Source organism: Sebastes fasciatus, chromosome 17 (genome assembly GCF_043250625.1).
Source record: "Sebastes fasciatus isolate fSebFas1 chromosome 17, fSebFas1.pri, whole genome shotgun sequence".
In the NCBI taxonomy this organism is placed as follows: Eukaryota; Metazoa; Chordata; class Actinopteri; order Perciformes; family Sebastidae; genus Sebastes; species Sebastes fasciatus.
In genome coordinates this window covers 12,233,796-12,261,169 of record NC_133811.1, presented here as the reverse complement: position 1 = coordinate 12,261,169, position 27,374 = coordinate 12,233,796, and the positions used below count along the sequence as shown (strand labels likewise).

At 40.6% G+C, this 27,374-nt stretch overlaps 1 protein-coding gene across 1 annotated transcript in view; it reads right to left on the bottom strand.

The window, feature by feature from the left end:
• Window positions 1-768: 768 nt before the first annotated feature.
• csmd2 (CUB and Sushi multiple domains 2) overlaps window positions 769-27,374 on the bottom strand; it is a 282,555-nt gene continuing 255,949 nt past the window's right edge. Inside the window, exons 59-72 of the mRNA XM_074613264.1 lie at window positions 26,834-27,010; window positions 24,724-24,903; window positions 24,327-24,500; window positions 23,958-24,131; window positions 20,670-20,743; window positions 18,916-19,027; window positions 18,463-18,642; window positions 15,945-16,010; window positions 14,932-15,093; window positions 11,879-11,991; window positions 11,180-11,267; window positions 7,709-7,841; window positions 5,778-5,955; window positions 769-5,214 (exon numbers count right to left, since the gene is read on the bottom strand). Coding sequence (XP_074469365.1) covers window positions 5,796-5,955; window positions 7,709-7,841; window positions 11,180-11,267; window positions 11,879-11,991; window positions 14,932-15,093; window positions 15,945-16,010; window positions 18,463-18,642; window positions 18,916-19,027; window positions 20,670-20,743; window positions 23,958-24,131; window positions 24,327-24,500; window positions 24,724-24,903; window positions 26,834-27,010 — 1,793 coding nt within the window. The 3' untranslated portion in view covers window positions 769-5,214; window positions 5,778-5,795. The remainder of the gene's footprint in view (window positions 5,215-5,777; window positions 5,956-7,708; window positions 7,842-11,179; window positions 11,268-11,878; window positions 11,992-14,931; window positions 15,094-15,944; window positions 16,011-18,462; window positions 18,643-18,915; window positions 19,028-20,669; window positions 20,744-23,957; window positions 24,132-24,326; window positions 24,501-24,723; window positions 24,904-26,833; window positions 27,011-27,374) is intronic.

Sequence of the window (27,374 nt, the reverse complement as noted above, 5' to 3'; positions counted from 1 at the left end):
TTTCTTTACAGGTAACCCCTTTTGGTGTACAGCGAGACATCAATGCTGGATCTTTGTCTCGTACTGTTTTGTTGTTTTGTTGAGGCGTTCAAGGGGCCATGTCGATCTCACTTAGGCGCTATGGGTTGTCATGAGTTTTAGTCTCATTTAGAGGCTAGTTGAGAGATCTACTGGGCTGACATGAAATAAGGGAAATGAAAAAAAAAAAAAAAATAACATGGGACCTTCTTATAACTTTGTTGCCATGACAAAAATACAGGAATGTAAAGTCTCTGGTAATAAAACGCATCTCTCTTTTCTGTATATTTTTGCTATATTATACTCTAAATAAACTGGACATTCTGTTTCGATCCCATGGATGACACATCATGGTAGCATAGATTTTTTTTTTTTTCAATTACTGCACACAAACAGAGGAGCAGTTGTGGGATTACAGATATATTGAACACAGTATAGATAGATAAATTCTGATGCACTCAGTGAAATGAAATACATTCAGTAGTTTTTCCAGTAATAATAACTCCAGTGATCCGGAACTACCAGTCCACTCGTATCTCCATTTATAGAATAAAATTCACCTAAGCTCTTTTCAAAATACATCTCCGTACCCTCTCCCTCCATGCTCGAGTCCACTAGACACACGGAAATGGGCTGAATAGTGGAGGCAAATTGCATGGAATGGGCCTGAAAAACACAGCATGTATTTTTTGGCTTCGTCGTAGCCGCCAATGTGCGTCGACAATGGAAGATGGGAGATTACGAATGATAGTTGATGCAGAATATGTCACACAGCATGACTGATGGATTGCTTGTTTTTTTTTTTCAAAACTTGTACACTGTGGCCTGCGTGCGTTGGAAAGTGAGAGCACTAGCTGCAGAGAGAAATAGAAAGCCTTTGGTCTGTGAGAAAACTCAAGTGAACTCACAAAGACCATAGCCGAGGTGTGTTTCATTATAGAGGAGATGGTGAGCAGGAGAGAACTCAGAGCTGTGTCTGGCTGATAACGAAAAATGAACCTCGGATGATCAGAGTTTCTGTGTTAAAATATGCAAACCAGGAAGTAGCCAAGCCGCTATCAAGTAAGAGTCTCTTCAAACTCTTATAGAACGGCTCCATCCAGAACTCACTGATCTTCATATAACTGTGCTGCACTTTCTTTGAGAACTTTCTGGACTAACCCAGGTGGGTTAAAAAAAAGAAAGTATTTCCACAGATGTAGCGCCCATTAAGTGAAATCTCCCAATTCTGCAAAATTAACAGCCTGAATTTTTTAAAAATGCCTTCTTCCACCATCAAAGCCTTTTTTTAACTAGAGGAACTAATTGGAAGCAAACTCGAGAAACAATTTACCTTAATTTTGCTTAATTCCAATGTGGTTGAATTTCAATAACTTTCTTTGGTTGAAAATGTAACTCTCAAAAACACGCACGACACAAACACTCACCCAAAGGCAAGCACGTAAAATCCAAGACATTAATCCTCGCACACCGAAATACAGCACTAATGAGCTCATTGCTGTTTTAGAAAAAGCAAAAAAAAAAGGGGCAAAAATTGATGGTTTTCTCTGACATGATCCTAACGAGCTCAGTTTTTCCCTGCAAGATCAAAAAACACAGGTGCAAAGAGCTCCCAGTTTCTTCAGTAGGTAAAGTAGGTATGTGTCTGGGTCATTCATGTTGAGATGATAACAAGGACTTGACCAAAAACCCAGAAAAAAAGAGCTCTAATTCCAAATATCTGACATAAAAACATTATAATCCCCCCAATCTTAGTAAATAAATGATGATGTCCAGAGCCACTCAAGCTGGTTCATCATATCATTGGGGTTGTACCAAGGCACTATAATGAACGTAAAGTGCTTATTGGAGACTGGAGGAAGGAGGTAAAAAACTGGCCCATTAAAACCATTTCTGAATTTCTTGAGACTGAGCCCTTTTTTGGTAAAAAACAATCATAGTTGTGTGAGCTTATGCTTCTGTATTGTTTATCCAAATCTACAGTCTAGTCAAACAGAATCATCTTGGGAGCGGGGGGCATCATTTCCTATTCCGCACAGCTAATCACATTTGTTTTGTTTAATACTCAATAAAGTGTTGGGTAAAGTGTGCTAAACGTTGCCATGGGAGGAATGAATGGAGGGGGGGGGGGGAAAGACCACTTCAATGTGGCCTTAACAGAAACTAACTGGGATGCAATGAAGCGACTCTGCATATGAAATATTTGAAGCCATTTCAGGATATAAAAAAAAAATAAAAAATGAAATGCACAATGCGAACAGCCACGTACGACCATGAGAACTGAGCAACAATGCCTTCGAGATAATGCGAGTGCAACTGCTCCTCTCCCCGTGAAATCTCCAGGGTAATTCAATCGTTTCCTTTTCCATCAATTCACGACCGGAGCAGGCGAGGGGCAATATTCTATCTGTACTGTCGAGATAAGCGAGAGCTTTAAAAGTAATAAAATTGTAAAAGCAATTACCGACCCACAGCGAAACTAATTGAAGGAACAATACAGTGATTGGTTTCAAAAGGCCTGGATTTCTGAGGGAAATGATGTACTGTAGGTGACTTCATTAAAAAAAAACCTGTTGGTACAGTATGGAGGTTGATTTTGACTGTGAAAGCCACTTTGTTGCATTTATATATATATATATATATATATATATAACGTGCCAAAACAAATCCGAGCAAGTTACATTTTCTAATTTCTATCACTGAAAAGAAAGAGTACATGGTTTTGAGTCAAACACTATATAACTGAGGTGCCTGTCCTGTCTGTGATAATGGTAAGGTGAATTCAGGATTCGATATGGGGTTCGACAATGAAGCAAGGCTAAATTAAAGCAAATTGCATGTAATGGCTCAATTTGCTGCAGTGAAATTCGAGCACTATTCACCCTACTCAGCATCCACAGGATACACAGGTACGGGGATAGTTAGTGGTAAATAGCTGAGAGGAGGTTGTTTGAAATCCAGGAGGTTTCCATCCTTCAACTCACACACACACACATTATAAGGGTCACAAAAGCATTCATGTTTTGAATGTTTGTCATTCACCAGCCACGGTAGAGTCCTGCTGTTATAACTGATGACAGTTCCCTCCTGTGTCGCACTTACAAAACCAATATTTCCGGTTCATCGCTCCCCAGTTGCCACAGATTTTGAGGAGTGTTCGCATTAGAGGCATTATTTTCTTATCATATTTATCATTTCCAATTTAGTGCATGGGAGTAATCAGTATGCCAGCAAGTCCCCTGCTGTCACATTTTCTGAGGAAGCCGTCTGTAACATTTCCATGATGAGAGAAGACAAAACAGCTACTGTTTTTCAAAAAAAAAATAATGGAGCTGTCAGAAGTTAACTTGGGAGGAAAAGATGTGAATGTAATCCAGGAGGGTGGAGGGGGGGCAACATATCACTGACTCATCCATTCTTCAGACTCGAGGAGCGCCTTCACTTGTACGTTCTGAGGGAGTTCAAACATGACCACACTTTGATCGTTGTTTTCCTAAGGCCAAGTTTAGGGAGCTCGTACTGCATCTTGATCTCGGAGAAAAATACAGTACAGTACCGCCTTCGAGCTGTGGAAACATGTGATCCGGGATTTAAAAAAAAGAAAGTCAAAAGCGGATAATTTGACATCAGACTTGGGAGTCCTTTCAAAGAAAATGTACCACGTGTTTCTCTGTAACTTGGTGCTACAGTTTTTTTTCTGATGTGTGAAAATGAAGGAGAAAAAAAAAAGAAGAGATGTGGTCCCAAGACGTTTATATATCCATGGAAATGTACTGTTGCCATCCCTACGGGTGACCCAGCCAATGTCTTTCACTCCTCAAGCGCCTCAGAGCGACAGCGGCAGGAAACTCGTAACCGATGTGAAGCAAATTGCCTCTTATTTAACATGATTTTGGTGCATCGGTTAGAGAGGTGGATTCGTCCATCCAACGCTTCCTTTTCAGTCTCTCCCAGACACAAAAACAATGTAAAGTGATTGCACATGATTCTCTACAAACAAAGAGTGAGCAGATGAAAGTTGGAACTAGAGACTGACGCTGCCTTTAGTTGTCTCAGTGGATCTATACATTGTCAGCATTTGTTCTGGGTAGCCTTTTTGTTTTATTAGTGTCCAGAGCATCCAGGTAGAGTGAAACCCAATCCTCAGAATTTCTTAAAATAAAATAAAATAAAAATACACGTGGAGAAAATTTAGCAAATAATCTGTCACGTGTTTGGTAGAATCTTTGGGGGCCAAAACAGACAGGAGATATTTTGTGTAGATTGCAGATGCCGCCACGAATGTGTGCAGAAACACACACACACACACACATGCACACGCTCTCTCTTTCGCCGACATATACACAAATTCTCTCTACAACCTCGCTAAGTGCTTTTTTTCTTTTCTTCAGCAGCCCTCGCTATACCTTTCAACCCCTGCTCTGGACACAGCTGCCTCCGCAAGCAGAATTTCATCCCTGCTTCAAAATAATAATAAAAAAAGAGGACTGAGTCAAGCTCAGAAAAGTAATGATAGGATGTGTGTCTCCAACATGGCCTCCGAAACTTACTGAATTCTTAATTCCTCCTCAGTTAGAGACTTGGGGGGCCTCCGATGAAACCTTTCAACAGCCCTCAGGAGCAGACGGTTTTGGGAAAAACAGTGTCCCCAATTACTCATCACAGAAAGCAAGCAGCGTATAAAAAGAGAACCGAAAAAAAAAGCAAATGGAAAACAGAGAGAAGAGCGACTCGAGACAGTCCAGACTGTCTCTCTTTGACGCACACAGGCCAACACGGGGCTGTCCACCACACAGAGATCTCTGTTAGCTACAGGTCAATCTCTAGACTTAAAGTTGACCATAATATTCCCTTTGGGTTTAGGCGGAGGGCGGTGAGAAAAGTCATCACAGCTTTGCTTCCAGCGTTACTCCTCAGGTGGAAGCTTTTCCTCAAAGTATGGAAAATGATCCAAGAAACCATGTAAAGTTACAAAAAGCATTTTTTGTCGTTGGCATTTGTTACAGTCGTCTTCACATGGTTTCTTTTTTTTTTTTTTTCTCGTCTCCTGCGAGCGAGAGCCTTCGCCACTGGAGATGTTATCTTGAATGTTGTTTCAGCGAATAAAATAATCTTTGTCTTGCCCTCTGCTCAAGGAACTATGGATGTCCTCTGATGGCAGGCAGGCGGAGATGTGGTGCATGTCTCCTCCTCTTACTGAATCCAGGGTGAATGCATGGATGTGAGGGGTGGATGGTAAAGGAAGGGGCGAGGAATTAAAGAATGTATACACAGAAAAAGAAAAATAAGACGGGTGGTTAAAGGGAAAGAAAAGGTAAGTGAAAGAATGGAGATAAAGATGAGGGAAATCACAGAGAAGAGAGAAGATAAAAAGCATTAATGTAATATTTTCATCAGTGTTAAAATAAAAAACAACATATTCTTCTTTTTCAATAAAGCATAAACAAACCAAATGAAATTCATTTATATGAGAGATACAGATCAAAGGAAATTCAGCAGGAAAAAAAAAAAAAAAAATCCAATTTTCTATCCTCAGAAAAGTCTGGAGGGACGGTGTGAAAGGTTTAGTTTGGATTCCAAGAATCTGTGTCTTGTTGCTTCGGCAATTTTTGATGCCTTTGGATGTGTGATTAACTCCAGCTACAGCCACAAGGTGATAACTTCATCTACTTTCAGAGGAATCCAAGGACGCCCCGGAGCTCTAAGTCCTCACTTTGTCATAAAGCCCCACATGACCTGGTGGTGTGTGTGGTTCTTACCTCTGGAGGAAGCAGCTGCTATACAGCTGTGCACACTGTGCTGACTGTGAACTCTGTCTCGTTGGCCAAGATGTCAGTGGGTTGGATGTTGCGGTCGTACATCGGGTTCTCGAACGTAGCACGTCCGTTAGTGTTCTCGTGGCCCACGTAACCGTTGAAGGGGACTTTGGGTCTTCTCCTGAAATTAAATCAATGTAATAGACAATGAGATCAGTTCACATTAGGGGTGGACACAGTATATCAAGTGTCCAGCAGAGATATGTGTCATAATATGGATTAGGGCTGCAAATAACCCATTATTGATTAATCTATTCAGGCTGTTCTCATACACCGATCACAGCTATACCTACGAAAAGAAATGCACTGTAATTCGTACATATCCCGCAAAATCAATTCATATGTAATCCACGTAATTGTGAACCAGGAAGTATAAAGAATGACAAACGCCACGTAAGGAGGAGGTCGGAATGGATGGGTCAATCAAAATACACCAGAATTTTGCCCAGGAGACGGGTGTTCATAGCCCACGTGAAACCAGAAATCAACGTTGATTTATTTGTCACGTAACTCCCGTACTTAATTTATGCCACTTCTTGTGTTATTTTAACCCGAACCACGATCTTTTCCTAAACCTAACTAAGTTGTTTTCTGTGAAGACAGATGTTTATTTAAAAAAGACTGGAGCGAGCTGTTTTCTGTGAAGACGGAAGTTTATTTTGAAAAGACTGGAGTGGAAAGTGACACAGGCGTCACTTGTTGATGGACAATAGTAGGAAAGCGCACAAAAAATTAGGAATAACTAATATGTTGATCTATTGATTATTTTTTTGATTAGTTAATGAATTGTTAAGTCTATAAAATATCTGTAAATAGTGAAAAACAACTTGATGTTGCATCTTTAAATGCTTAGTTTTGTCTGACCAACAGTAAAAAAAATCAAAAATACTGAATCTGAAATGATATAAAATAACAAAACCATCAGCATATAATCATATCACATACAAGCTGGAACAAGCAAATGCTTGTAATTTGAAGTAGATGACTTTAATGATTAATTAAATATCAATATTTTGCCAATTAACTAATTGTTTAACACTAACATGGATTCAATTATACTGATTTGCACTGATACTGCATCTTTTTTAATTGTCACATCAGCACAGTGAGAACTTTATGTGCAAACTGAGGTCACTCACTCACTAGGCATATTTACTCAAGTACTGCACTTAAGTACAACTTTGAGGTACTTCTACTTTACTTGAGTGTTTCCATTTTCTGCTACTTTATAATTCTACTGCACTACATCTCAGAGGGAAATATTGTGCTTTTTACTGCACTACATTTACCAACAGCTATAGATTTATAATTTGTATAAATAATCTGAATCAATTTATAAATGATGATGTATCATTGTATATTAAACTGCCCAGCATTTAAGTATTTTAAATTTGCCACACCATAACTAGTTGCAATATTAATGCGATGTAAACAGTAATGCATCAGTAATTATAATCCAATAACATAATATATATTTTTCTGACTAGGGCCATTCTGCATACCAATAAGTACTTTTTCTAGAAATGCACTCATTCAGTTAAGGGACAGTGTGTGAGAATACTGTCGCTGTTATGAACCACTTAGTTTTCTAGGCAGGGACGGGAGTTTTCTCTGTCATATCACAGATGATGACTTTCTCCTTTTGAGGTCAACATAAGCATCAGCGGATTAAAAAAATCCATATCAGGTTAATGCATTTTGAAGGGTGAATGCAAATGTATCTTTTAAGAGAAATCGAGCCAGATTATTTTCAGACATCTAACTTTGCAGAGGTAAATTAAACCTTGACTAAAAAATGCTTTCTTGTAAACATCAGTATGTTGCATGCAGATGAAGAGCATTGTGCAAATATATATCTACGGTGTGAACCTTACCTGTGTTTGTAGAGGTACAGAGCGAAGCCTGCGATGATCATGGCTATAAAAGGCACTAGGATGGCTGCCGCCACTGAGCTGCTGTTGGACGCAAAGTTGTAGCCCGGGTTGTCTCCCCTGGGATCTAAACTCTCTGGAGGAAACAGATAAGACATCGAACCCTTGCTTTAGTTTCACTTCAGTACAATACCACTTCAGCAGCAGACACTGTAATTAAATCCCATAAATAACACAATTAAAAAGAAACACAAGGGAAATTATCCTCCTCACTTCCTGCCAAGAAGTCGTGATAAAGGTTTAAGGCAAATAAACAGAAACAGTGAAATTAAATGAATTGTAAAGGCTGAGGAGGGCTACCAGGAAGCCTCCACTTATATATAATTGACTGAGCAGACAAGTGACTTTTTAAAGTCTATTACTATGCTTTATTTTCATTTTTTGCCCCCCCTGGGAACGTCAAATTCCATTATCCTAACAATGACTCTTAATTACTGACATCAAAGGCCGACAGCCATTAAGTCATTTCAGATTCACTCTCTAATTTACGGAGGTGAGCGTGTGTCTGCGACAGCGACAGCGGAGGAGTGACAGCCCACCTGTTTGCCGCAGAATGGCAAAAAAAAAATATGCTGCAATAAAGGACGAGTGACAAACAAGAAGGAATTCAATTAGTGGGTTCTGCGGTGTTTGCCAATCAACCCCATGCTGCATGAGCGCGAGCACACAAACAGACTCACGCAAGCAAACCGCACTCGCAGTTACACCACCGCTGAGTTAAAACAAAACAGGAAAATCTCGACAAATTGAGTAGGATTGTTTCCAAGACGCCCAACCCTCACACCCCCCCATCCACTTTTCTCATACACACTTAAACACACATACACATGAATGCCCTGGCACCAGCCCCAGCCCTCTGTATTAATAAAGAGCTGTTTGCTCAATCAGTGTGCTGCGGTGGGGATGGGGGGATGGCGGGGTTTAGAGGGCTCTGCACCTGCTGTTCAAGCACCTCTCTCATTACAGCAGATTTTCACATCCACTCTCACTATGTTCACACAACTTCCACCGTGCACACACACACACTTAATCTGTGTTAACACCAATTCCAAATTGGTCAACTCCATATCGGATCTATTTCTGTGCCTATACACTTCTAATCTTCAGTCATGCCATGCAGCCAATATGGACACCAGGCTGTCAAAACTACATGACAAATGACGTAAAGGGAGAACTCATGAGTACATATTCAATCTAATGTATATCAGATTACCCTGCAATCGTATGTGTCCACTCAGGAGTGAGATGAAGTCCAACCTTTTGGGGTTTCATAGAAAAACTTGAACTTGATGATGAAGATGGAGAAGAGATGATGTCTCTCGGTACACCGTGGCATTTTTAGCTGATTTGCAGCTAATGTTTTACATAGATCAGTTAATATGTTTGCTCTGTTCAAACATACCATGGGTGTTTTTAACTGGATTGTAACAGTGGGTGGCAGCAGTAAAAACCAATGTTGTAAACTGGCAAAAAATCTAATAAGAAGAATAAGAAGCAAATTCCCCAGCCTCTAACACTTAAAGGGTAAGTTTGGTATTTTTCAACCTAGACCCTATTTTCCCACGTTATTTGTGTCTAAGTGACTAATAGGGACAATTTTTTGAAATTGGTCCAGTATTGAGGGATAATGCTGTAACTGGCCACCACGAAACAATTGCGAGGGTAAGTGAGCGGCGTCAGTGGAATGTTATGTTCACTAAAAGTGCTTGTTTTTTGCCGCTGACAAGCTCTGATTGTTATTCTGTCCTTTCGCTTGATGTGGTCTGCTTGTTATTGTGTCCAAGTCCTGCTCAAGAAGAAGTCTCGTTATAAAATCTGAATATTGGGCAGCAACAGGTCCCATCTTTACAGCGTTTTCCCTATGTGGGCATATACATATATATATAGGGTCACAGCACCTACAGGAACACCACCTGTCTCCGGAGCCTTGAGGCCTTGCAGCAGCTGGTTCTGCCTCTTGTCCTCCTCTCTTTCTCCCCTCGTCCCCTCTTCAATTTGTAGGAGCTCTTCGTCCGTATACTCTGGCTCAAATAAATACGGGCGGCCATCGAATTCAAAGACCTCATCCACATTGTCGAAATCATCTAAATATAATGAGTCGAAATTGAAAATCTTTTAGATAACACTAAGCTACGTCTTCTGTACTCCAACACAACAAAGTATGCCTGGCTGGCACTCGCGTTTCCCACCATGGACGTATTCCACTATTCCACCGTTGTCTTCCGGCAAAAAAGTCACCTCGCAAGATTTCAGAACGAGACTTTTCCTTGAGCGAGACTCTTCCTTTGATTATTCTTATGCTTTAGTTGAGGAAGCGAGACTCTTTCCATAATGTCAGACACTTATAATAACAATCAGAGCATGTCATGGCAAAAAAAAAAAAAGCACTATTAGGGGACGTAAATGACGGTGCCAGCTTGCCCCAATAGGATTACATTACAGCCCGTGAGCAGTTGCCGTCTGCAGCGCTCTCCCTCAATACTGGACCAATTTCAGAAATCGTGGTCCCTATTAGTCAGTTAGACACAAAAACATGGGAACATGTTGAACAACACAGAAGTTACCCTTTAAGTATGTGTTTTTTTTACAAATGCACATCGACATGCAGTAGGTAGATAGAACCTCACATATTCTATATATCAAATATTTTTCCTCCATGTGTGCCTTATTTAGTTCATACAGAAGAGCGGGGAGTGTTTGCAGCTGCAGGTGAATCAAACCATGAAGATGAAAAAAAAAAAATCTCACACACACGTAAGTGCTTGACTGCGGAAGGCATTCAGATCCATTGAGTCTGTATGGAAGTGTTTGCCGTATAAAAGCTGTAGCGAGGAGGAGGATCATATGGGTGGGATTTCTAGGTCACAAACATGAAGCAGAATATTTCGATAACTGCAGCCTTTTGAGAAAAAAAAAAATGCTCCATCTGTGACAGCAACGCTGAAGTCGCTGAAGGAACCAAAGAATGACACACAGCAAAGAATGGATGATATTTACTGAATCAAAACTGGAAGATGTGGGGTTACTTGATATGGCAAAGACTCCACAGGCATCAACATGCAACCCACAGACTCCTGAAGAAAAGGCTTTCTGTAGCTGTGTTCTGTGTGTGTGTGGATGTCAGTTTTGGACTATTAATCATGTTTTTGAACCGCGTTTGCCTCTTTATGCTGGATTCATTCTCCAAAAGTGTTTGTAAACGTAAATAAATGATAAATCCAACACAGAAAATGACATGTTGTGAAAGCACTTGCAGCTAAGCTTAATGATGCTAGACACATTTTAAGTGAAAGATTTCTGAGATAGAAATCCAGACAGGGGAGGGGAAAAAAAACAAAACACAGACATTCAGTCTTCCCCCAGGAGACAGCTTGGTCACAGTGGTTTCTATAACCAAGTGGACAGCTCACTCACCCAGTCTCTGGAGACCAAATTGGCCAAAGCCTTTTCCTCTGACAAATCCCTGGTACACAAAGGAGTTGGATGAAGAGATGTAGGACACCTAGGGAGGGAGAGAAAATGGGAGACAGACACTTTATGTGTCACATCCAGGCTTTACAAAGGAGAGTCTCATCAAAGTGTCAGCAGCTGGTGCACGCGGAAAATGAAATATCATGTCAAAGGAGTTGAGAGGCGCTCTTATAGCTGACATTTAATATGACGTTTTTCTGCTCAAGAGCACAAACATAAACACACTCGGCCGCGCCGCTAAGACACACGAGCGTGTAACACGAGAGGAACGCTCCACTTGTATAAAAACCCACACAGTGGCACACACACACACACACACACATATATATAGTGTGACCTGCTTTTTTAATTATATCTGGAGTGGGTGTGCATTAGAGGTGCCTGCGGTTGGGGGATAATACGGGAGCAAGGAGTGGAGGGGGGTCTGTCGAGTCCTGATTACCAGGCAATGATTTAACTGACATTTTAATTAAAGAGAAAACTCTTGGTGGGCCCTCCATCTCCCGAGAGTGACAAGGTTAGTGTGTACGTGTGCCTGTGCATATTTCACAATAAAGGTGTATGTGTGTGTGTGTGTTTGTGTGATGAACATTTTTGCAGTTACAAAGAGAGGTGCTGTATTGACCCTGGACTTGCACTTACATGTCCGTCTAGCGCCCAGTTGTCTATTTTGAACTTGTTGACAAAGATCTCCACCGGGCCTCTGATCTGGTGGACCTGTAGCAGTAGCTGGGCTTCCTCCTTCTTATATGTACCTACAAGAAAAAAACATGTTAACAGTTAGCCACACTTTGACCAACTCAGAAGAATTATGTGATATATCTACACACGTGCAGGAATTAAAAAAAACTAAAGCCGGGTTTCCACTAGGAAGTTCCGGGTAATTTTAGTTCAGGAACTACTTTTCAAGGAAAAAGGTTCCTTCAGCTCAATGGTGTCTGCGTTTACTGGTAAGATTAGGCAAAATTAGTCCTCTGACATATGAAAGAGCAACATAACATGACATGAGACGAGGGCTGCAGTTCAGTGTGTCCGTCTGTTTCATCTAAAAATCACGTTGAAAAAAATAAATAAATGTGTTTTTGTCTCGCTGCGATGACATTTACTGCTGCATAGTATTTACTGATGAGATGCAGAGGAGAAAAAATTAAACTAAGAGTGTCTGTCTCCACAGTAAATCATCTGTTGTGCGATTGCTGATTATTTATTTGTGCTTTCGAACGCAACCGCCGTGAAACAATCAGAAAATAACTTTTTATACTCTCAATCACGGCACCATTGTCTCCCTTTTCTACCGCTCGCCCTCTCGGCTCGCTCTTGTGATCTCTCTCGCTTTTTTAAAAATAAGTCGGGACTCAGGAAGCCGACAGCAAAGCCTAACTTTGCTTTTAATGTTGTCAAACAAAGAGAAATGCTCTCCACTCATCCTAAAATGGTCCTAAATCAATACTAGAGTTCTTCCTTGTTTTATGAATGAAGCGGTACACAAGTTGAAGCTTGTTGAAACAGCGTTCCTGTGTGTGTGTGTTTTACCAATCAGCGGCGGTCATCCCTGCAAACCCCACCCTGAAATTTCATGTACTTTCAGAAAGTAATAAAGTAAGTAAAATGTCCCCGGAACTTAATTTAGACCCTGGTCCCTGGGATCGAAATGCATTGAGTTACTCAAAAGGTTCTTAGTTTTGGGGCTTAAATCTGATTCATCCTCCAATCATAGCATCACATTACTGTTTCCTCAGTGTCTAGCAGCCCCACTTTGTCATCCATGACAGAAAGTCTCACTGCAGTCTCACATATACATATAACTTTAGTAGCAATGTGATCGTCAAAATTTCAGCACACACCGTGAACATCTAGAATGTGTTCATTTATTAGTTAAGTCGTACATAATAAAAAAAATCTGTGAGCAAACATTGCATTTCACATTGTGGCTTCCTCATGTTTGTTAACTTCAGTAGCACTTTGCTAGTGAGAGAGGACAAATAAAGACTTTGATTTGCAACATGACGTTTGGTCAGTGACTGGAATAAACCTTTCATTTTCCAAAACATGAAAGGTTAATGCGTGATGCTAAGTCCCCAAAACTATATGCTTAATGTATCTGCAGAACCATCTAAGAACACTGAAGCCCTTTACAAGAAGGGCCAGAGTTGTCTCTATTTACTGTGGAGGCTGAGGTCCTTCAACATCTGCTGGACAAAGAGGATGTTTTATGACTCAGTGGTGGTCAGCGCTATCCTGTTTGCTGTTGTGTGCTGGGGGGTAGCAGGTTGAGGGCAGCTGACGCTAACAGACTCAACAAACTGATCCCCAAGGCCAGTGACATTGTGTGGGTGGAGCTGGGCTCCCTGACGGTGGTGTCAGAGAGGAGGACGCTGTACAAGCTACATGTCATCTTGGACAGAGATGCACCACAGAGTGCCACAGGAAGTAATTCCAGCCTGTGGCCAGTCAGACACTCTGAGTCAATAGTTACTTACTTAACTTAACTGTACAATAATCTGTGCAATGATTCAACTGTGCAATACTCTGGCATTGATACTATATTTATACTGTACATTTCAAGAAATATTCTTATTTAATTCCTATTTATACTATTCTTGCATTTATATTTAACACACTTAATAGATCACACTTCTCAGCATTTTTAGTTATTTAAGCTGTGGTTATATATTGTATGTATGTGATTCACATATTTGTACACATTACTTATATTTCTTATTTTTATTATGTATTTACTCTACATCTATTGTGTTATATATTGTATCATTGTGTACATAATTTACATTTTAGATACTCATTTATTTCTATTTTTGTTATATTTATGTATGCTTATACATAAGAGCAACTGTAACGTCTTAATTTTCCCCAAGGGATCAATAAAGTACTTCTGGTTCTGATCTCATTTAACTTATTTATTTACTTAATGAAGCAACATGTCACCCAGCAACATTGTGGCTGACTGGCTAGCTCTATGGCAGAGAGGACTAAGATATATCAGGCTTTGGCTACATAGGCAATACTTATTAGTAAGATCCATTCATTGTTGGTTTTGGTCTTTCCATTCACATTTAGACAGCCACAGTGTATCATGAAACGTTTTTTAAAACATAACATTTGTATTTTTTTTTTACTTTTATTTATACTTTTATAAAAAAGGCTGGATTGTTTATCTGAAACCATTGTTGCATTCATAAAATATAAGTTTAGTGTAAAGTTTCGCATTGAATGACTCCACAACCAATGCATGCGATTTGTATATTGTGCAAAAACAACTATGATCTATAAGTCTGAATCAGCAACATCACTTTCACTGGAGAGTGCGGCAATTAGTAGCAGTAAAAATATTTTTTAACTACACTGTGATGAAGATTGATAGCGTCCAGGTACAGGGGGGTGAAGTGTCCAAGCCGTTACAGATGCAAATTTGAGCCTTAATGATCACAGCTGCATGGTGATTATGCCACGGGGAAAAAAAATAAAACGTCTGCTGTTCAGTTACAGCAGCAATGATCTACTCCATGCAGGGACTACACTGTTTTCGTGCTCCTTGTCTTCACTGGAATTTTATCTGACATTGTCTGTTTGGATAAAACCCGACAGAGTGAGAATGAAGTCATGTGTGTATGTGTGAGAGGTTTATTTTTTTTGAAGGTGTTGACACTAAGTGACTTCTATACTTTTGGTGTACCTACCAGCCAGTTTGAGTTCCACTCCGCTGTGGTCGATTAGTGTCCCGTTGACCCGGTTGCTAAAGGGTTCAAAGGCAGTGATGCTGAGCATGGCCGGCTGCTTCTTCCCCAGGTACTCATAGGATCCCCTCCACAGAGAGTTCTTAGCGAATACGCCACCAGGGACTGAAAGAGGGAAGGGGAGGAGAGAGAGAGGAGGAAAAGAAAGGTTTTATCAAGTTCCATGTGCCAGGTTACTTTAATGGTTAGTCTAAAGCAAAATTAACCCTCTGAGATCCACAATAGACCTGTTTTTGTCATTTTTTTTAGGTGGGTACTGGGGGTCTTTAGAGGGAGATAGCAGGTCAACGGTAGATGTCACATAGAAGTGGTGTACATCATCTGAAAACTGCGGAACCTGAAGATTAATTTGAGATGCAGCTCTGTGTGTCAAGTTGTTCTAATCATGAATCAGAAATAAACATGAACTAATTAATACATTAAAATTAATTGTGAAATGGTGTCACTACAATGAAATGGCTACTATGGGGGCTAACATCGTCACGCATGAATACAACTGGGCTCATTGGATCCACAATAATCTCAGCTTTCCAGTCCTACCCAATTTATGCAATTCCAAGACTGTTTAGGGACTCCAGACCCATTTTCAGTGACATATCTTGAGGTCAGAGGTCAAGGCACCCCTGTGAAAATGGCCATGCCAGTTTTTTCCACTCCGAAATTTAGCTTAACTTTGTTATTTAGCCTCCTTCCCGACAAACTAACATATCATGGATTCCTTAGGTTTTTAATTTCATAAGATATCAGTACCTTCACTGTAGCTCTAAAACTGAGCCTGAACAGCCTCTGAAAGAGAGTGAAGTTGGTCGGGATTCCGCGGGTCTCAGAGGGTACTAATTTTTATTTACAACATCTTCAGATTCCCACTGAGAACCACAGACAATCCAAATACAGACAATATTTTAAACAAATATTAGTTAAAACATATTACAACATAAGAAGGACCTTGTTATTACCTGGTAATTTGGAGGGTGGCTCCTGCACTGTCCCCACTGGGCTCTTACCACTTGGGCGATTATCAGCTGAAGAGGATAACACAACAGAATTAACTCAAAAAACATTATTTACAAGTTTATCATGTGAACAGGTGCAGTGTTTGCCTCAGGAAGTGAGAATAGAAAGATAACAATTTCCTCTTTAAACAGCCCGGAGGTAATTGCGGTAGGAGGATGTCACCATCAGCACTTCCTGTCTACCTCCACGACTAATAACCCGCGTGATGGACAGAGTGAGGTCTGCCCGCGACAGGACTCGACAGAGCGGCCCCGGTTGTCCCTGTGGGGCTTTTGCTAAGTCAGAGACACAGTTTCACAGCTTCAAGGGAAGCACTTTAATAATGCCTTACTGCTCACACGGGGCCGCGGAACTACACCGCAGTAGTAAACATACACCCACACAGGCAAACAGAGCGGGGAAGGGCTTTACACGCAACTACAAACAAAAGACAGGTATACTGATGGTAGTTTATGAGCACAAACATCACCTTGGATAAACGTATCCAGACACAAACAAACACACACTCCCACAGCCTTGTACTTTATTAGCTGCCAGTCTTTTGAGCTTCCCTTCCATCACGGCGCCCACAGGCCCTGTTAATATCCTGAATGTGCTAAGGCCAGTTCTCTTTCTTTCCTTCACTCTTAATGGCACAGCCTTAAAAAAAAAACATCACCCTCTATATTTCAGCAACGGCTTGGCATGGAATCCATCACACGGATGTCTCCCTCTTCCAGTACGTCGTTCTCTTTAAGCTATTAGCATTCGTCTACCCTCGATAATTGTGTGTCGATGACTCCATTTTTTTCCCTATATGTATTTAGGGCCGATGCTCGGGGGTGTCTTAATGGCAGTCTATTTGTCTGCTACACCTTGTTAACACTGCCTCGCCATTTGTAAGAGGTACTTCTGCTAACCTAATCAATGGGGTGCATTGGCCTAATCAGATTCTGCGCCCTTGTTAATGTTTCAAAGCTTGCGAGTCTGTGTGTGTGTGTGAGTGTGTGGATGTGTAAATCCATGCGGTGCACCTTGTGTGATGGATGGGCCGTCCAACCCTGGCATGTGTCTGAGAATAAGCAAGTGGTAACACAGCTATTCATCAGCATTAGCTGAATTTCCCAATTCTCCAAACCTGAGTCACCACTGAATCCTGCGTGAGTACAGCGGTTTCAATATGAGGCCGCTAATGGAAACTGCACATTACGAATATGAGGTGAAGGGTTTGAAGTGTTTAATACATCTGTGTGGGGAAAGTGGGTGGCTGTGTGCAAACATGTGTAGTCCCATGAGGTTTTGGTGAATCTATCTATGTGCGTGTTTATTTGTTTATGCCCATGTGTAAAAAAGGTCAGATGACGACCAATGTGTTGGCATTCGCTCTAGTCTTGTAAGTAATACTGTTAAAATTTTGCAGCAGCAAAAGCAGAAGAGGGTGCATGTGTGTGCGTATTAGGGCTGGACCCGAATATTCGACTATTCGGTTATTTGTTCGTTGTGGAGGCGATACATTTTTTTAACCCCTTGGAATTACAAACATGCATAAAACACACCAAACCTTAATTTAACTTTGCGAGTTAAAACCTAAATTCTTATTCGTATGCTTAACAAATAATACTACAAACAACAATACTGTAGAATAAGAGAATCCTTAAAAAATGATTAATTAAAACCAGGGTCTATTTTTTCACAAGAATAGGGTGTGTCCCTCAGGTTTAGTAGTAGTAGCGCCATGCTTGTGAGTGTTTTTTTTTCTTCTCTCCGCTATGGCTCCGGTCCCAAACAAAATGAAACATGATACATCGCTGGCATGCCGTTGCATCATTGTGCGTGCGTAACTGTTGGAAAGCATCAATACAGAGGAATCAATAGTCACAAAGGCATGCGATGCCAAGGAATCGGACAACTAGGATTCTCTATTCCCATCCCTAGCGTTTTTGCCTGTCTGCCAAAGTGGCGGATGGCCTGATGATTTTATCTGCAACTACCAAGAATTTGCCCACATTTGAATGGTGGCGGGTGCTAATTTCAGACCCTGATTAAAACGAGAGACACGTGTTGCGGGCGCTATGCCTCCCATTTCAGGCAAGAACAGAGAAATGTTTGGCTGAGTCCTTCCCGAGTCATGTCATTGCGACGAGCCAAGAGCCCTCGTCGTCGTCGCTTATGTTGGAGCACAAGACATGTGAAGCCCGAGACGAAAAGGCAGAGAAGAAGCATCTGCAGGCTGCATTACGCACGGGCTTACAGCCGGTGTGACAGAGGAATTGTGCTGCTTTAATGAGGAGTCCATGCTGCCTAACCAAGAGGTTAAGGTGCTCTACCCGGCCGAGGCATCCAATATTCACTGTTGATTGCTACCGAAGCTCCAGAGCCCAAAAACCTATAACCGGGAACCCCTAATACATGTCTTTGCATATTTGAAATCAAGTATTTCTGCATGTCCCCTTATGGATGTAATGTAACCATGTTTTTTACCTGCACAAAGAGGTTGTTTCCCTGTCCAGCTCCCGTCGGATCTGCAGGTCCTGTGCTCTGATCCTCCGGCCAAGTAGAAGCCAGGCTGACACGTATAGATCAGCGTGTAGCCAAGGGATGGCAGTTCAATGGCTCTCACATCAGCCTGGGCTGGCAGCTCTGGTTGGCTGCAGTGGTGGGCTGGAGAAAAAGAGAGGGAGAGAAGGATTAAAGAAAACAGGTTAAAGTTGGAGCGAGGAGATGAACAGGGAGAGGGATCAGAGGAGCAACAGATAAGAATGAAAAAAATATGGTGGAAGAGAAAAAGAGAGCCAAGGCGGAGGTTTGGGGTCAAGGAAGAATATGTGGGATATGTAGGCGTCAGATTTTGAGCAATGGAAACTTATGCTCAAGGTCAAGTTTTCCACTTAACAATAGATGTGCTTTTACAATATGAGCAGACTGTGTACTTACCAATGCACTCAGGTTGAAAACCACTCCAAGTGAGGATGGGCAGACAAGTGCGAGAAATGGAGCCCTGAAGTAAGTAGCCCTTTCTACAGTTGAAGAACACAGTGCTGCTGATCTGTAAGAGGATACAGAATGAGAATGTGAGGATGAGGATATTGTGCATAACAGCAAGCAGATGCTGTACAAAGAAGAGACAGTGTATATTAAAACTGTTCAAATCAAATGTTTTGGGTTTAGTATTTGTTATTTAAAATTAAAATGTATATATTAACTTAGTTTCTATCATTGTATCATCATGAGGTTTGCGTAACAACACAGCAGATGGCATCCTCCTTAAACTCTGTATAGAGCTGAAACAATTAGTCAATTAGTTGATATACAGAAAAACAATCTGCAACTATTTCTACCAGTTTTCAGATAAAAAATAGTGAAAACATTGTCTGGTAGGATTTTATTCTTTACTTCTATTTCATTGTAAATGGAATATCTTTTGGTTTGGGATTTTTGGTCGAAGAAGACAAGACATTTTAAGACATCATCTTGGTTGTGATGGGCATTTTTTTCACTATCCTTTTTGCCATGTCATACACTAACAGATTATTGATTAATAAAATAATAAAAAAATAGGTTGCAGCCCTACTTAATAATAAATGATCAGGGAAAATAAATAATGCTGATGACCACTGACTGTGTCATATTTTGTACTATGTAAAGAATCATGTTACTTTCTCATAATATCAATATTGAGGTGGTTATTGAAGTACACACTGTGGCAACATGTTAGATACAATAATTTTGGTGAATTTTTAATGGGAAACATATTCAATAACTTCAGTATTATACAGTGTAGTACCACCAAAATTACTTCACACATCAATGATCTCCTCATGGTTGTACTACAACATTTAGTTTGGAAAAAATATTATTTTGCATAATTCTTTTGAATTTTTAATGGGAAAACATATTCAATAACTTCAGTATTATGCAGTGTAGTACCACCAAAATCTCTTCACACAACAATGGTCTCTTCCTGATTATACTTATTAAACTAATTAAGACATTTTGGTGGCACTACACTTTATAAAAGTGAACTTATTGAATATCTTTCCCATTAAAAATTCACCAATATTATGCAAAAGCATATTTTTCCAAACTAAGTGTTGTAGTACAACTATGAGGAGACCATTGATGTTTGAAGTAATTTTGGTGGTACTACACTGTATAATACTGAAGTTATTGAATATTTTTATCTTTTTGGCGTTGCACTTTGTAGACGGTCCCTGACCACTCGTCGCATAGAGACCAACGTTATGTGTTACTATGTGTTGATTAAAATGAGGTTGTAGCTCGTTGTCTACCTTACTACGGTTAGAAAGAGCCGTTGTTTGTGTTTTAACAACCTTTTAGTTATGAGTTATTGATCCAGGAAGTTTGAATCTGTCATTGTCTTTCCAACTTTACCGAAGTACATCATCTAGGGGGGCTCTGTACATCAGCAATGTGTGGACAGTCAGGAATGATTGAACGAAGTGCTCTATGAAGTAACTCGAGGGAACGAGATACCTAACTCGAGGGAACGAGTTACTAACTTGAGGGAATGAGTTAATACAAATGTTCTCCTAGGGTCTAGGGGGGCTCCGAAGATTGCAGTACATAGATTTAAAAAAAAAAAAAATATATATATCCTTCCTGAATGAAAGGTTACAAGATTCAATACAATGAATACATGAATTCCCTGTGTGACTTCGTATCCACACCTGGTAGCCTTGGCTGTTGTTCTGATTTCCAAACAGAGGAGTGCCAGGGTCCCCACAGGTAGTGTGAGTGGGATCTGAAACACACAAACACAGCAATCCTGTGATAACGACTGTCATGTTGGAGCAGGTCCCATCTAATATACGCCACCCACGACATACAGATATATCACCTCAGAGACATTGTATGGGGGATTACATTTTTCACATATCTGGTGTGAAATAGTGACTGTAGGAGTGAAGATCATACATTACTGTATGCAGACATCTATGCACACAGACGTACACCAAGACTCGCATACACAAATCCTACAAAATCTTTTATCAGTGATCTTATTACACTTTTTATCCCTGCTCAGAGCATCTTATTTAAACGCATTTAACCAGGAAAAGCCTCATTGAGATTAAAAATCTCCTTTACTTCCTGGCCAAACTGTCAGGTCTCATCAATCCACACACCGTGTTAATCAGTTAACAACATTGTTTTAAATGTATTTATTTAACCAGGACATGTTCCATTGAGATTAAGAATCTCTGTTTTTCAAAGGAGACCTGGCCAAGACAGGCAGCAGCATAAATAAAAAACACATACAGTCGTTATAGACAAAAAAACACCAAAGACAAAGAGACAAAAATTAAAAGGAAATTAAATCAAGCAGAGGGAGCTCACATTTCAAAAGAGAAATTTAAAAGTGAGTTTCTTAATCAGGTAAATTGTCATCTTAAAGAATCTGCCTCTAATTCTTTAATTTGGGATTTGAAAGATTTAACAAGATTAATTCATTGTGTTTCAAGTCTTTCAAGTCAACATATTCCATGCCGAGGGTGCAGAATACACAAAAAGGACATTTGGGACAGGAACCATAAAAAAGTCCTGAGAACACAAAGATCAGGAAACACAATTTTGCAAGACTGTGTTTCTTTACATCATTTTTTTCACTAAAACAAATGCATTATATTGATCATCTCATAAGGTAATTGTAAATTTGTTGCTCTTAAAAGTAACCCACTGGGTCATTTTTTTCTTTGCAGCCTACAAGGACAGGCAAGGAAGCTTCATTCAGCTTCAGCTCCAATCATTACAAAACTACACAGACTTACCACCTTCATTATATACTGGTTCACAGGGCTATAGGCCAGAGAGAACAATAACATTTCTCCTTTGAGTTTAATGCAAAAAAAAGTTAAAGAATAAATGGAAATCTATAAGTTGAACAAAATGCAACAAGAGGCCAGTCTGTCCAGCGAAGGTATGAAGCTTTGCAAGGTATTGCAAGATATGACGTAAAGCAATATCAGCGGTAGCTACACACTGCAAATGTACAACACAGGTTCTTATTCTAATTAATTACATCTCACTATATCTTAGTTTAACCTTTCCCACATGCCAGGCACTATGGTTTTTCAACATTGGTTAAACAAAGTGGGTGATAAATGATGCCCTGGTAGTGGAGTTAATGGTGACTTTTGGCTATAATGAATTAATGTTTAAACTAACCTTTACAGGGTCAAAGGGTTGAGCCCGTGTGCAAATTTTACAGCACTTCAAATACCACAATGGACCTAAGGGCTGGAACAATACATTTTATTTTATTCCGCAATTTGTTTCTGACCACAGTGTGATTTCCTTGAGTGCTCCTAACTACAGCATCCACATTTATTTGTACCTTGTAACTCAAATGGTATTACTCTGCCTTGTTTACGGAAGTTTATTGCTCGGGATATTTATTGCCGCGGCGAACAATATTTCTGATGACACAGGGGCAAAACAAAGGTATGAGGCTTGATACTGGGGTCGGTTTCATTAAAATGTTTTGCAAGCACGGCTTACATGCAGGTCGCAAACAGAGGCAGCATCGCGTTTCATGAAAGTTTGTCACTCGCAAATTACAGATTAAATTTGTGCTCATTCATGGGTCACGAGTGCGGAGTTTACTTTGATAAGTTAAATATCTAAAAATGAGACAGGAGAGTTGCACGTTGCACAGTTGGTGAAACGGACCCCTGGTGCAGTCTTACATTGCCAGACCTATGTTTTTTTCCACATTATGTCTACATCCATGGTTCTGAATAGGTGAAATAAATGTTCTGGGTTGGTTTAATTAATTGCACCGATCAGAGTGGAAGAACAGGATCAATATGGCTTGTTAGCTGGGTCAAATGGTTTTTGCATGCATTGCTCCTTGATTGCAAAAAAGGCAATCAGGACTAGAAGGGAGACCATAAGGGAGCTGGTCAATGGGGGGCTTCTCTCACACAGATACTAGTGTTATAGCATTAAATGAAATTAAAGACATAGAGTCTTTCTCAATGTTCTGTGCTCTGGTTATAGAACAAGGCCACAGGCCATGCATACTGTTGCCAACAACCACCACCTCCCTGCCAGTGTGTCACTGCTTTGAGTATTACACCAAGTACTGTATTCAAACCTGCAGGGGCGATTCTAGGATCAGACCTTTAGGGGCGCTCAGCCCCCAATGAGAATGTGACATGTTTATAGTCAAGGGCATATGTATTGTTTCAACAATACATGAATTGGGGGGGGTCAACCACTTCATTTCCTGCATTCTGGTGAATTTTCCTGCAGTTCCAAGACTGTTTAGGGACCCCAGTATGCAAAAATATTATAATACACCATTTTTAGTATAGGCGAAAATAACACATTTGTACTGCATGCAAAAAAACTGCATGTTTTTTGCCCAAAAATACATATGAAGAACAAAATAAATTGCTTAAAATGATATTGTACCATGAACGAACCATACTGCAAAACAAGGTGAACGATTATTTGAACAGGCTCAAAATGACAGACAATGCAAGGCAAACATACTGTATTATCAGGGATATGTTAATCACTTTGGTCCCATATACTTTGTTGATTTTAGAACTATTATATTATATGTATCCCATTGTACTCTATGGAATTATCATAACGTGGGCATGTATGTAAAGGGGAGACTTATCGGTCCACATAGAGCCTATTTTCATTCACATATCTTAAGGTGAGAGATCAAGGGACCCCCTTTAAAAAAAATCGCCATGCCAGTTTTCCCTCGCCAAAATTTAGCCTGACTTTGGAGTGTTTTTTAGCCTCCTTCTCGACAAACTAGCATGACATGGTTGGTACCAAATGGATTCGTTAGGTATTTCTAGTTTCGGATGAAACTTCACTTTAGGGGAGCTGAGATGAAATTTCAGTGTGTTTGAGCACCCCTAAAAACTAGTCTAAAATCGCCCCTGATTCTAACATATACAACGTTTTAGACTATGCCATAAATGGAAGAAGCTTACCTATGCAAGAGGGTTGTGTGCCACTCCAGGTGCCATCATACTGACAATATCTCCTGGTAGAGCCCACCAGGACGAGGGGAGGGTAGCAGGAGAAGGAGACAGAGGACAGATAGGTGAATCCTCGGTCCTCCCTCCTTCCCTGGGCTGGCATCCCTGGGTCTCCACAGAACACAGCTGGAGGACAAAGAGAAACAAGGGGAATATGTGAGGTGACCTTACTAACCATGTTGGGTTGTAATACAATATCTTCTAAAGGGAGGTGAAATGTTAACACCAAGGACATACGGTACATACTTGGGTGAAAGAAATGTCACGAAAGACATCAATAACATGTAATGTAATTGGGTATCCCAGTGTGGTGCCACTTACGGAAGCACTGGGGTTTCTCTCCACTCCAGTTGCCATTGCCCTGGCATGTTAACACAGTGGGCAGGGACAGCTGGTAACCTTGGTTGCAGGAGTAGCTGATGCTAGAGCCCCAGATGAACTCCGTACCGACAACCTGTCCATTAGGGATGACGGGTGGTTGACCACATAAGATCGCTACAAGGAGACAAAAGGGGCATTGCAGGACTTCATAAATTCTGCATATCGGTTTGAATGACGCGATTCGTTCCAGTCCAAGTATTAGTGTAATGACTTCTTCTGTAATATTCATTAGCTCTAGCACTTCCATGATCACTCCTTCCTTTCCTGCATCCTACGTTATCTTCTGGATTTTATCTCATCACTGTATTGTCATTCGCATCATTCTATACAACTGTACCTTTACAGAGAGGTTTGGTGCCATTCCAGGTGCGGTCCTTGGTGCAGATAAGAGTCGAGGCCCGGTCTGCGTCCATGGTGAAACCAGGAGAACACTGGTAACTGACTGTGTGGTTGTAGATGAAATCATTGCCCAACCTCACACCATTGGCTGGCACTCCAGGGTCACCACAGTTGATTACTGCAGAAACAAAAGCGGGATAAAGAAGTAAGAAGAAATGACAATAGGTAAAACAATTCGACAATAAAGACAGAAGTAGTGGAACACGATGACAGAGATGCAGAGAAAGATTTGTTTTCATAAAACAGGAAAAAAAAAATCAGAAGGAAAATTTGCTATTTCATCATGTCGGAGCCATGTTATCTGATGATTTCATTTGTTTCACATTTGCTTGTACCCGATGAAGCAGGAGATCAATTTGACACACAAGTAAGTAAACCGACCGACACACGGGGGACCCCTCTTACGTTACTTCTGGACGTGTCATGGACAGCGTGTCAATATAAGCTTGTTACATGTATAGTGTCCTTTCAAAAGTTAGGTTTAGGCAACACAAACACTTAGTTAGGGTCAGGAAACGGTCATGGTTAACGTTAACTAGGGACTCATGTGACTCACAGGATGGATGATACCATCGAGTCACGTGACTAACGACTGATATGACAAAATAAATCAATGTTGCTTTTAGTTTCATGAACAGTAAAGTTTTTGTTTGATGCAACTAGTTTTCGGTCACCATCACTGACAGTGTGACTTAATGTGTTTTATCTGAAAGAACTGTGCTTGCACTTTGAATATCTCCAGTTTAGAGCTTTTACGGTGCAGAAAGTCTAAATATTGTGATGGGTATCCCTCTACAGTCGCTCCCCCAAAGCTCCAAAACGAACCACATTTCTCCTTGATTATACTTTTACATCCTGCGGGGGAAACAGTGTGATTGAGTAACAACAGTGAGAATTCCACTGTGTGACTCAGCAGCATCATAGCTCGGCTCCGCTGTAAATGTCTAAGATAGAAAAATCCAGGGCACGGAAGGACAACTTCGCGCTTAGTTGCCATGGGACGAAAAGGAATTATTAAATGCATATGACCAACATCGCTGCAAAAATTCCCAGTAGGGTGAGGAAGCAGAGCCTTTTTGGAGGTGTAGTGTCTCCCCTTGACTGAGAAAGCACTTACATTTCCCACCAGGCTGGTAAGAGTGTGTCGCCTGGAGCCACGATGTCTATCTAGGACTGTGCACCCAGTAACAATACCTACAGGGCTCAGATACAGTGAGATGATTTCTCCTCTTGCATGACAATATTTGGCCAACAATAACGTCCACTGCTTTTTTGCACATGATACTGTAGGTGTCAAATGTCTGTTAATTTCAGTTACAGTAAGTAGATTACAGCTAAAATGGAGATAGGAGACCAAAACTTACACTTCTAGTTGCCCCTGTTATGGAGAATCGTTCTCAAACATTTTGAATGAACACACAAAACAATGATGTTGAAGTTAAATAATATAATTGCAATTAGGAGACATAATATCTTAACACAAGACACCAGAAGTCAATGTGTCCCTGAAGGAAACTATACCAAGAAGGAACAATTGATTGACATTAAAGATTACCTCTACACCCTTCTGTCAGGTAAATCCCTTTAGCATCCCACCGATCAGTAGAAACCTTTCAACCAAACCTATTCACACGTCCTTTCCTCTCTAAAGTTGTTCTGCAGAAGTGCGTCAACATGAACCTTTTCACTCCTATAGATTACTGAGTTCTGAGATCCATAATGGTGCTGCTTAGGGTTTATCCTCTCCATTCAGAAGAAACTGCTTCTCTTAGTGACCTCTATTTGCCAGGGTCTCTCGGCTCTGTACAGCAGCTGTGTATCTTTTGTGAGACATTGTGATAAAGGAGTCTGTGCCATTTGAGTACAGGTACTACAGCTCAAGTACAAATAAACACGAGAGGCCGACAGGTAAACAGCTCAGAAATGTGTATAAGCCAACAGAAACAGAAAAGCATCCTCAACTGGAGCATGAATTTCAATTTAAATATGAACCAAAAGATATGCGCTGTACATAGATACACTCTTTCTCTGTGAGAGCTGTTAATTACCGGAGCACTCGGGCATGTTGCCGGTCCAGGTCCCGTTGACAGTGCAGTGTCGGGTAAGCATGCCGGTAGAGTAGTAGCCCTCCCTGCAAGAGTAAGTGATGGATCTGGAAAACGTCAGGCCATCGTGGATCAGGATCTGGGAATTCTTTGGAGTTCCCGGGTTTCCACAGGAGATCACTGAAAACAAGAGAGAAGAAGAGAGAGAGGGCAGCAGAGAAGGATTAGGTGATATTCATCTACACACTAAATCCTGAGTGACCGGAGGAGAAAGTGTAAATTAGTTATGTGTGTGTGTGATGTGGATTGGAGAGAAGGGTGGGGGTTGAGGCGAGTGTTGTCACCATTACACACTTTGCTTCATCGAAGCCTTTTTGAGACTTATAGATGGAAAAAAATGCCCACATCCTTACTCTTTTCTTTTATTTCACTCCATTTTTCCATCCACTCATCTCTCTATTTAACCTATCCACCTACCAAACTACATAAATCTAATTCGATTTTTGCACCCAGTGATGTAGTAGTAAATGAAATGTTTAAACTC